The sequence below is a fragment of the Lithobates pipiens genome, unplaced genomic scaffold, assembly GCF_037356315.1.
Source record: "Lithobates pipiens isolate NorthernLeopardFrog02 unplaced genomic scaffold, aLitPip1_a1.2 Scaffold_16, whole genome shotgun sequence".
Taxonomy (NCBI): Eukaryota; Metazoa; Chordata; class Amphibia; order Anura; family Ranidae; genus Lithobates; species Lithobates pipiens.
The window spans coordinates 303669666-303682160 of NW_027507748.1; the positions used below are offsets into that span (position 1 = coordinate 303669666).

Here is a 12495-nt window from a genome sequence, read left to right on the forward strand (position 1 = left end):
GAGGTGGCTCTTTATTGTTTTTTTTCTTTGATATACCTCTTTTCTGACCTTGCTACTTGGTTTGGGATCTCAATCTGTTAGTCTTTCTTGTCTTTCTAAATCCATATGTGAGTGCAATTATATAAAATGTTTGTATTTTTTATATGCAAGCTTTCATGTTGTGACTTTACCAGAGTGGTACTGGGTTTGTGACTAATTCTTGTAATGTTGATTCAAATATGTGCTGTATGAGTCTCACATTTATTAATAAAATATAGATAAAAAAAAAAAAGAGACTATGGGAAACTATCATAGGAATTTATTAAGACTGGATCAGACAGAATCTGGAGTAGCAGTGCATGGCGTTCAGTCAGATTCCACTTTTAAATTTCAAGGCTTAAAGTGGATGTAAACACCATTCATGAAATTTGACCTAGGCACACATATGCTGCTCCATTCCTGTGTTATCAGCATGATAACTTCTGACAAATTCTCTGACACAGGAGATAAAAGGAGCTGGAAATTTGTGTTTTGTTGGGGAGGTAACTTAGAGATAGATAAGCAGAGAGCTTGTCTATTCACAGCACAGCTCTGCATGTGTCTTTGTTCCTCTGCCTATGTGGAAGGGGGGGGGGGGGTGCCTTTCCGCCAATCAGCTCACACACAGTGTATACCTAGGCTCCACTCCCACAGCTGAAATAGGAAGAAAAAATTCTAATATAATTTTCACTTTCTAAAGAATTTAGAAAGCTGAAGACAGCAGATATACATGTAAAACTCATGTAGGGAGATATGTTTCATCTCTGTGTATCGTCAGAGGCTGTTCACTTCAGTGGGTATATGTGATGGTTTACATCCACTTTAACGGAACAAGGTGGAATTAGAAGCAAGTTGATTACTATGCTGAGCTGCTCCAGATTCTGTCTGTTCCAGATTTAGTAAATACCCCTCTAAGAGTCATTAGCCAAGTACAAATACCAAGGATCTAGCTGTTAAAGTTGAAGTTTAGGGTAAGATACATATGTAGTCAAGGATATTTGCCTTTTTCTAAAATTTGCCGATCGTGTGTAGACAATTCCGACGCACAAAGTGCCACGCATGCTCAGAATAAATTACGAGATGAAAGCTATTGGCTACTGGCCTCTTTATAGTCCCGTCATACGTGTCGTACGTCACCTCGTTTTGAACAATCAGATTTTCTGACAACTTTGTGCGACCATGTGTATGCAAGACAAGTTTGAGCCAAAATCCGTCGGAAAAAAATCAGACGGATTTTGTCGTCGGAATGTCCGACCATGTGTATAGGGCATAAGAGTGGCTAAAATAGACAGTGTGCTACATATTATAGTATATATTCTATATTTTATATAATTTGTTCTTTAAGGAATGTAGAAAATATTTATATTTACCCTTTGGGCCACTTACCAGTGCTGTTCAGATTGTTGAAAGGTGGAATTTCTACTTCTTTAAGTGATTCTAGTTTGGAGGAATGATCAATCTGGGATGAATTATTTAAATCAGACAATGGAAAGTTAAGGTCTTGGATATTGTGCCCATTTGCATTGGATATATCGGGGTAGGTGGCTTCAACACAAAAATCTGCAAACTTTGGTGACCCTGGATCAGAAGATGATGTTGGAGAAAAATAAGGATCTTCTGTCAGACGAACATAAGGATGACTACTATGAACAGTACTTATATTACCCAGAGAACCAGTAAACATGGAGTCTTGATGATGATTACCAAGAATTTTTTGTTTATCGAAACTAGATGCTAAATCCTTTTGAATATGGAGGAACGCATCTGATGCTTCAACAACCCTCTCAGACATGAAAGCTTGCCTCTGAAATTCCAATGGTGTAGATTTGGTGTGTATTAATGGTGCATGTCCACTGTAACTTTTTCTGTACTCAGTACATGATTGAGCACAAGGATTTTTTCTGTTGCTGAGATTTTGAGAAGTTTTGCGCAATATTGTTCGTGGAAAAGGTTGCGGCATAGGTTGTGTTTCTAAAGTCTGCATGGCAAGTGCATTTAATTCATCATGACTTTTATACATCTTTGTTACTGAAAAGGACTCCATACAGCTATTAGAATTATTTCCACTACTGATGGCTGTTGTAGATGAGTTCCAAAGATGTGCGCTAATTTCCTCTTCCATCATGCATTCACCTGTATGACTTGAACAAAAGGATGTTAGTATTATTGGTGTGCACAATGTATAAAGTTTAATTTTAAAACTAATATTTTTAAGATATCAAATTTGGTTCCCATAACCTTTCAGTAAATTGTTAGCTATACTTATTTAAGTATTTTTTTTTTTTGCTCATTTTGAACTCTCTTCTTGCTGCAGGGTTTACTGTCAGCACGCGTGCAATGTAGTGGAGTCTAAATATATCCTTTTGCTGACCTTTTTTACCTATAGTACCGCTTTAAAGGTTATGTCCACCCAAAAGTAAGTTCTTATTTTGTATAATATGAGAAGGTTTAGAACCCCTACTGGGTTTTTTAATTGTTTTTATTGTAGTATTTTGCCAAAATCTAGACAAGCGTACAATCATATTCTCAGTACAATTTTGTACATCCATTCACATTGACCGTACAATATAACAGTATTTTGAATTTCCATTTAATTAAAAAAGGAGAAAAATGAAAACAAGAAATAAAACATAACACGCAACATCTAAACAGCTATGGTTCTATGTGATGTGTGTTATTTTATATTAATCAATAAAGAACTTTGGTCCTTATTTCACTTATTACCTGAATCTATGATTTTCTTTGGTTTATGAATGAGCTTAAGGGGTTATAAGACTATGTGGCATATTGGTGTATTATGTTTACCAATTTTGAATAGCCATTGTTGTGTAAAGTACATTCTAGTAATAGAATTGTTTGAATTTATTGCTAGATGGGACAACTGCAAAGTATTAAGAGTTATAAAATTCTTCCCTGTCTTAAACATTGAGATCAGGGATATCCCCCAACCAATGGTCTTTCATTTTCTGCGGTCTAGGATTTATATACTGAATGAGTCCTGAGTAGTTTCTGGATATTATTATTTTTTTATGGTCACCCCTACTGTTTTTCACTGTTATTGAGACATACTGTACGTTAGAGATAGACCAGACAAATCTCCAACAGTATTGCAGAAATAAATATGCCTTTTTTTGGTTAGAGCCCAACTCCAAGAAAAGGAAAAAAATCTGTTGCAGTGGGGCAGCCTCTGTAATACAAGGGTTAAGTCTGTTTACATCTAGGGGACAGAATAAGTAGTTTTACTTACCCAATCCTCCACTCCCCTGGCAAATGACGCTCCTCTATGCTCTGGCAGTGGACTAGTCCTTGATATCCTTAGATCCAGTGCAAGGCTATGGTCTCTGCGTCAGTCTTGAGGAAATCAGAGATATCTGACTGCCAGAGCATAGGGAAGAAGAGGCTACAGGGACTAGTCTTGCAGTGGGCTGAGGAGCCTGTGGGAGTGGAGAATCAGGGAATTAAAACTGCTTTATCAGCCAAAGCGTATATTTGCTGTTTCTACAGAGCTTACAGTTGAGCTTCAAGCTTTTTTTTTTTTAGAACTCATAAAATAAAATCTTGCACAGAGAACCATATTAAGTTCAAGGACACAACCATTTTTCTGCACATGAATGGGTTTCTGTCTTGAACACATGATCTATGCTTATGGGGCCAGTTCTCTTAAAAGTGTGATTTTAGTTATAGCTGGAGCCTGGTAGGCTCAGTCAGTACCTGGCTTCTCTTATATCTCACATATTCCTATAGAGAGATCTCCTTGCAAAATTTCCTGACTCTCTTCCCTTTTACATGGGAGCCCAGGCTAGAAATACAGAGTCTCATGTGGAGAAAGAGAAGAGGAAGTTGCAGGTGTGCTGGGGCTGGAAATACTGCTAAATGCCAGTGCCAGTGCTTCCTGTATCCCTAGATAGGGACTGAACTGTTGTACCTGCCAGAGACCACCATCTCAGAGAAACTGAGGCTACAAGGGGGCCGCTGCACTTGAGTGAACCATGGTAGTGGCAGCATCATTTTGTGGGGATGCTTTTCTTCACCAAGGATAGGGAAGCTGGTCAGAGTTGATGGGAAGATGGGTGAAGCCAAATACAGGGCAATCTTAGAAGAAAACCTGTACCTGCACCTGTACCTGCAAAAGACTTGAGACTGGGGTGGGGGTTCACCTTCCAGCCGGACAATGACCCTAAACAGAGAGAACTACAATGGAATGGTTTGGATCAAACCATATTAATGTGTTAGAATGACCCAGACAAAGTCCAGACCTAAATTTAATTGAGCATCTGTGGCAAGACTTGAAAATTGCTGTTCACATATTCTCTCCATCCAATATGACAGAGCTTGAGCTATTTTGCAAAGAAGAATGGTTAAAAATTTTACTCTCTAGATGTGCAAAGCTGGTAGAGACATCTCCAAAAAGACTAGCAGCTGTAATTGCAGCAAAAGGTGATTCTACAAAGTATTGACACAGGGTGGCTGAATACAAATGAACTTCACACTTTTCAGATATTTATTTGTAAAAAATGTTTAAAACCATTTATCCTTTTCGTTCCACTTCATAATTATGTACCACTTTGTGTTGGTCTATCACATAAAATACCAATAAAATAAATTTACGTTTTTGGTGGTAACATGACAAAATGTCGAAAATTCCAAGGGGTATGAACACTTTTTTATTATGCCCATATTTACAGTGCACTATCATTTTCAAACATAAGCTAGCCTGCAGATCAGTGGTTATCAACTTATGACCTATAGGGGGCCTCAACTGCGGCTCCTGACACAACCAAAGGACCTCACATATTGTTCAATATATGTAATGCTTGAGAGGACTGTCAGAGACTGCAGACCTAATAGAAGAACTAATGATCCGACTGTGGACATGCTACATTTTTGGTTGTAGAAGACACAAATGATATACATGAGGTACAAAATTGAGAACATGTTACATAAGGCTAGTAGAGATTCTTGCTTTCACCCTAATCAATGTTCCCACTATAGACTGCTGAGGTCTGAGGGCTGCACATCATACACTAAAGGGCCACAGGTTGGGCATCAGAGCTTTAAATGAACGTCTTACTGTGGCTGATGAGAGGTGAACATCTTTCTTTTATTGACCCCACCAAAGCTCACGACAATATACCTTATGATTTTGCTGATGAAGAACATCAGTTAACATGTTTCTTTCAGATCAGCAAACCTCTGTGTCCTGTAATGAGTACTTTCAACAGTCATCAGTGCTTGCTGTCAAGTTTACCTTCACTTCCTGTTCCATAGCCACAACAGGAAGGTAGAAGAAATCCCTGCAAATTAAGGGAATCCTTTTGGGACCCCAAGACCACCAGAACTATTGTCCCCATTGGAAGTTCTCCCCTTTTTTACTTATCTGGGGACAACTGAAAAATTGGGATTTTCTTTCACTTACCCTGTCAATGCTAATGGTAAACAGGACAAACAGAGAAGGTGAATCTCCGGTGGGGGGGGGCACAGACCACTATAAATACTGGCAGGTGTTCTAATATCTCTCCACTCAATCCAAAACGAAAAAAATGTTTTGCCTTTAATTATGTTTTAATTGCAGGGATCAGTACAGTCAAGCTGCCCATAGGTTTGGTATACAACCATATGAAGTACTTACCCACCAGACATTCTGGTTAAATCATGTACATCTGCGGAATGTGGTATATTCCTATATAACTGCAAGTAAGATAAAAAAAATATATCTATGATATGTAAATTTATATTTACTTGCAATTGAATTAACAACAATATTTGAACATTATGATACACGTTGACAGGTAAGATGAAACGGCCTGCTAAAGATGATCTTAAAACCATTGCAGCACTGACATTGTACTGGATTAGGGAAATATTGAATATTGAAAGTCTCTTAAGAGACATATTGACATATTAAAATGCTGCACTTGGTAATGCATGGCCGGCTCTGCTCAGTATGAGGAGTACAATATAGGGCACATCTGATGATAAAACAAGACTAGGTAGCTCATTAAGGACCATTAGAAGGAAAAGATGAGATGGTTGAATTGTTTGATGTTTTCTGCATACATATTCAAATATAGGTCTCTAGCACATGAAGGGCCTCTACAAAGCTCAAGAGGGAATAAAAGCACATTTCACTACAGATCACATTATTCCAAGAAATGAGGCTGTTTTTAATCTCAGGAATAATTTTATGAAATATGACTAGTTCTGAGGAAAAGTCAAGGTTGAAAACAAGCAGCAAGGAGAATCGGAAATTGACATTACAATGTTCTAACAAAATGTAGAATATTCATTATACCCCATTCTAAACAGATTGAAGAACAAATCTTAACTGTATCAGCTTAAGATCATATGTGCTTTTTTTATTTATTTAAAAGACAACTTTACATTTAGTGAAGTTGTCCTTTAAAGCTTACCCTGCAGTTAGTTTCTATTATAAAAAATGTTTTCATAAATTTGGGCCAACATTTATACTGCTACATATCTTTGGTAAAAATAACTCAAATTAGTAGATACTATTTAGTCTGTGTGAGCCCTGGTTCACATTGATGCGATATGGCATGCGATTTGCCATGTCAAATCGGTGGCAATTGTCGGCAAAGGCAGCGTCCAAATCAGTGCGACGCCGCATTTGCGGTGCCGCACGATTCCCAAAAGTAGTTCCTGTACTACTTTTGGCGATTTTGGGGAGCGATTTCTTTTGACATCTGTGCAGAAACCCGCACAGAGTTCTCTGAAATCGCCCCCTAAATCAGGACTGAAATGAAAGCTGAACTTCCGCGATATAATTTCCGCAGTCAGCGTGAACCAGGGCTGAAAGTTACAGGGTCTACAAGCTATGGTGCCAATAACTGAAAATTGATCACGCCTGATGTACTGATGGCCTATCTCATTTTTTGAACCCTGAAATGTCAGGATAGTACAAATACCACCCCCCATGACCCCTTTTTGAAAAGTAAAAAACTGATGGGGGTTTCCACACTTAAACATACATATTTGTAGCGTAGATATTTGCTGGTTTATCTGAAGGAGATTTTGTTTAGCGATTGCACAGCCATGTGTGACCAGTTTACATTTTTTCCTACTTTTGCTTATGCGGTTTGTGTGCCTACACTCTTTCACTACTATCTGGAAGATTAGTATGCTGTAAGCTGTTTCCTTGTGTTATCAGAGTAATTAACCCTTCAGCCCCGGAAGGATTTCCCCCCTTCCTGATCAGAGCACTTTTTGTGATTCGCACTGCGTCGATTTAAGTGACAATTGCCTGGTCGTGCGACCTGGCTCGCAAACAAAATTGACGTCCTTTTTTTTACCACAAATAGAGCTTTCTTTTGGTGGTGTTTGATCACCTTTGTGGCTTTTATTTTTTGTGCTACAAACAAACATTTTTTTTACTTTTTGCTATAATAAATATCCCCAAAAATATATTTTCCTCAGTTTATGCCGATACATATTCTTCTACATATTTTTGGTAAAAAAAAAAATCGCAAATAAGTGTTTATTGATTCGTTTGCGCAAAAGTTATAGCGTCTACAAAATAGGGGATAGTTTTAAAGCAGTTTGATCGATAATTTTTTTTTTTACTAGTAATGGCGGCGTTCAGCGATTTTTATCATTACTGCAACATTATTGCGGACACATCGGACAATTTTGACAAATTTTTGGGGCCATTGGCATTAATACAGCGATCAATGCTATAAAATTGCATTGATTACTGTAAAAATGTCACTGGCAGTGAAGGGGTTAACCACTAGGGGCGCACAGGGGTTAAGTGTGTCCTGTGGGAGATTTTCTGTCTGAGGGATGGGCTAGCAGTGACGCAACACTGATCACTGCTCCCGATTACAGAGAGCAGACGATCAGTGCCCTGTCACTAGGCAGAAAGGGGAGATGCTGTTTACATCGGCATCTCCACCGTTCATCAGCTCTGTGACACGATCGCGGGTATCCCAGTGGCGATCGAGTCCGTGGGCATGGTCACGGAGCTTGCGGCAGCCGTACGCGCGTGCACAGTGGGACATTCAAAGTAACACGAGTACGTTGCTGACAGCAGTCGACAAGTAGTTAAGGTCAATGTCATTCTTTTCTCTTGTTACAACTGGTAACTGCTGCTACCTGCATCATTGTTCTCTATTAGGAGGTATAGCAGTGGCGGCCTGTTCATTAGGGGAGCCCGGGCGCCGCCCCCTTTATCCAGTCCCCTCTCTCCAGGCCGCCCCCCATAGCATAAATCTATCCATGACTGCTGCGGCCACCCCCTATACATGCATCTGGCCCCTTTTCAGGGCGCATGAATTACACCAGCCAGGTTTTTTTTTTAAGCACCTGATTAGAGCCAGGTGTGTTACAACAGTGAATTAATATTTGCTGTTGAAACACTGATCCTCAATCTGGCCAATCAGAAGCGGTGTGAGACCCATTTTCTGATTGGCTGAAAAGAGAAGACTCTTGGTTGGCCCACTGAGGAGGAGAGAGAAAAACGGAAACCGCAGCCGTGATGACCCGAGGAGAGCAGAAGAACCGGAGGCTGCCGCTGAGCAGGTAATGGGGTAAGTGCTACTGACTGACGGGGGGGAGTGGGGGGTGGCATACTGTTTGCTGCCCCGCCAATTTTTTTTTCCAATGGCCGCCAGTGAGGTATAGGATGGCCATTTTACCTTGAGCAAGCCTATTCTACCCCAAATAGAGAAAAGCCTTTAAAGCTGTTTTTTATGTTAGATACATTTTAAGTTTGAACCATAAAAAACTTACGTTTTTCTGTTCTGAGTCTGGTATCCCATTGAGTCTATCAAGTTCCTTCTTGAACAGATGGGTTACTGCGTTATAGACAAGTTCATACTGCTCCTGTGATCAATAACATTGGCAAAAAAATGAGTTAATTTTTTCATCCCATAATTGTACGGTGATTATACTGTATATTCAGTGACAAAACAAGCATTACAATTACACTAATGATTTATAGGCAGGGGACTAAATGTCAATTTTCTTTAGTATCTAAAGGGTTAATGTTTTGTGTTTCATGGAGTTAATGGATTTGTGCTTCCGCTTGCTTGTGTCACTTCCTGTCTTTTGGAGAGTGATAAATACAGGAGGAGGTTGGGCCTTTTTGAAGTTGGAGGCATGACCAAACACGTGAAGATTTAATTGGTGTTCTAACAGTGGAGTACCCCTTAGCGGGACCCGTACGTGTGTCCACGGACTGGACTTTCTCTACATTACCTTTTGGGGACACCACTGAACTGGCCAGGTTAGAGCACTAGAGCACTTAGACAATGGAGCCTGGAGAGTTGTTTTGTAACATTGATGTTGCATCGTTGTGTGTATTATGCTGCTGCAATACTCTTGGGAACTGTTTGTAAAGAATGCTGAACTGATAAGTAAAGAAGTTACTGGTTAAGTGGCAATGTCTGGTCTGCTTCTTGTGAAGAGATGTGTGCATCCAAAATGAATATTTTTTGGAGGAACAACATGTACAAATTCAGTTTAACTCTTGGGGTGGGGAATTGAGTGAAGTAACGGGAAGGAGGAGCAGCCAGCTTAGGAGTGGGAGTGATGGTGCTGTAGGCAGGGCCGCTGTTAGAAATCATGGGGCCCCATACAGCCTACATGACGGGGGCCCCTTGACCCCGCCCACAACCCACCCTGGCTCTGCCCACAACCCCGCCCCTCGTTCCACCCCTGCCTCCACTCTGTCAGGGTGGGGGGGGGGGGGTGTCTGGAGGCAGGAGCTGGAACATGTAACATTTACAGCTCCCCACCAATCATAACTGCATCTGAATGGGAGAAATGTCAGTGTTTTGACATCTGTGCCCATTCAGTTTGTGTCTTCATACACCACCGCCTTGTGTCCATTTACATCAGGCTACCTCTGATCTGTCACATTTAGGTCTGGAAAAATGGAAAAGGATATTCTTTTCCAATTATTTTTCCCACCTAAATGGACACATGGAGCTTTCAATCAGGTCTGCATGAAAAAGGACCTAATTGCAAAGCTTGGGTGAAAGGTTATCAAAGGGGAGTGGTTTGGGGGTGGTAAAAATGCAGCTTGGCTGTGTGTTTTTACTGTCCCTTCCCCCCATCACATGTGTAAAAGTAGCATCTCACTATGTGCTCATGGTCATTATCACTATGATGATCAAAGCACAGCAGGTGCTGTATGGCTCTGTCAGTGTAACATGACTGTGTGGTGTTGACTTTGTTATGGCTGTGCTGAATTATAGTCTGTAACACACAGTACAGCCATATATCAGGAAAGTCAGCACCCAACAGCCATGTTACAATGACAGAGCCATACAGCACCTGCTGTGCCCCGATCATCATAATGATAATGACCATGAGCACACAATGAGAGTGGGGACTGCACATTCTACAATAGTGTGACCTGTCAGTGTGTGTGTATGTGCAGGGGACTGCTAGCCTGTGCACCACTGCCATTGACCAGATTACTCCTGCTGCTCTATCTGCCTCAGTGATAAGTCCCTCAAGCTGCAGCACTTACTGAATGAATGGAGCCGTATAACAGTAATATCCATCTGCCGGAGAGTCATACAGTGAGCAGGAATTACTTTAGTTTGTGCAGGTATACTGAGAGCAGCATGCCGCACGGAATTGTATCCCTGCACCTGAAAATGGAAAAAAAGTCCCTCTTCTGCTTTCACCTCCTGGGCCCCTCTGGTAACCTGATAGGGCCCAGGAAATGAATATATATTCCTTATATACCTTAGTAATCAAGTGGGTGTGGGTTAATATAATTATTTAACTTTTTTTTTTTTTTTTTAGCTAGAAGTTAAAAACTGCTCGGGCCCCCCCTTTCTGGCCGGGCCCGATACAAAAGGGCTGGTTGTACTTTCCTATCAGTGGCTCTGGCTGTAGGTAATGCAGTTTTGCACTTAATGCCTGTATTTTAGAGCCAGCTGCAAAACAGAACGACATGGCCTGGCACTACAAAGTGCAAGGACTTGCAAAATGTGCAGTGGCACCATCTCCAAGCCTACAGGCTGAAGATGACAGGGTGTGAAATGTGTAAGAGTTGGTGGAGAGAGACAGCACTCTACATCATCTCTCTTAAAATGCCTTTGTAGTCGGTGCTGAGACAAGTTTTACTGGTGGGTTAAAATGCATTATGCTTCTGTATGTGGAGCCTGGTGTGGTAATTTGGCCTCTGGCTGTGAGGGGGCACTGAAACTACATGCTAGCGTGCTTACAGACTGACACAACTCTATGATACCACAAGTGACTGGTGTATGTTCTGTTTTTAAGAAATCTGCTCATAGTGAAATATGGGGGTTACAATTGACAACATTTGAAAATACTACTTGCCTGGTTGTGTTTGATAAAATTTTTACAAATTTAGACAAACTTGCAAATTGTGAAAATCAAACTGAAGTCAGAACCCTTGATCTAAATTTTTGTTCCAGGTCAAGTTGGATTGGATTGCATGACAACCAGGCAGCAAGAGGAGAAATCGGAAAATGACAGCCTACTTATTTCTATGAATATATTCTAGGTTTCCTTTATGTTTCCCATTCTTACTTGGCCCTTTCTTTCAGTTTGTGGGATTGAAGCAGTCTATAGACTAAGCACATCAACTGATATGTTCACAGTGATATCTAACATTCAAGATACTGGTGTGAGGATTGCTGCTGGAAAAGACTGTTTGCATATGGAAATGCTATTTGGCTGGATCCGGCCTCTCCCTGGTCGTTCTGATACTGTCAGTAGCTGGGTATGGAGAAGGATGAGGCCAAGATGGCTTGGTGCCTCTATGCCCTTTTAGGACCGGAGCAACGCTTGACATAATTTCCAGTTCCCAGGCCAAAGTACCGTATTTTTCGGACTATAAGGCGCACGTAAAAGCCTAAATTTTCTCACAAAATCGACCGTGCGCCTTATAATCCGGTGCGCCTTATATATGACCTGTTGACATGATGGCAAGCACCGAATTCGTTTTCTTCACTTGGGCTTTAACAGTATCTGTCAGATGGGCGCGCATGGAGTCACAGATCAATAGGGATGGAGATTCGTGGAAAAAGCCACCCGGTCTCTTACCGTAAACTGACGTACCGTAAACCTCTCTCAGGTTGTTCTACTGCGTGACTGATAGCGATGAGTTTGAAATCCGCTTCGTAAGCATGTCTCTTAACAGGAGCCATTTTTGGGGCAGCGGGTATACTGTAGAAAATGAACGAATGAATGCGCACACCTCCTGACTAAGATGGCCGTAATGCTCATGAAGCTGCACTGCTTGGATTGGGCATTACGGCCATCTTAGTCAGGAGGTGTGCGCATTCATTCGTTCATTTTCTACGGTATACCCGCTGCCCCAAAAATGGCTCCTGTTAAGAGACATGCTTACGAAGCGGATTTCAAACTGAAGGCTATCAGTCATGCAGTAGAGCATGGAAATAGAGTAGCTGCGAGAGAATTCAACATTAATGAATCAATGGTACGAAAGTGGAGGAAGCAAGAAGATGCCCTGCGCCA

At 41.0% G+C, this 12495-nt stretch overlaps 1 protein-coding gene across 1 annotated transcript in view; it reads right to left on the reverse strand.

Annotated features, from left to right (window-relative positions):
• The window catches only part of PTPN22 (protein tyrosine phosphatase non-receptor type 22), a 195492-nt gene that overhangs the window by 31902 nt on the left and 151095 nt on the right, over positions 1-12495 (reverse strand). Inside the window, exons 11-13 of the mRNA XM_077481564.1 lie at positions 8764-8856; positions 5648-5706; positions 1405-2159 (exon numbers count right to left, since the gene is read on the reverse strand). Of these exons, the coding sequence (XP_077337690.1) occupies positions 1405-2159; positions 5648-5706; positions 8764-8856 (907 nt within the window). The remainder of the gene's footprint in view (positions 1-1404; positions 2160-5647; positions 5707-8763; positions 8857-12495) is intronic.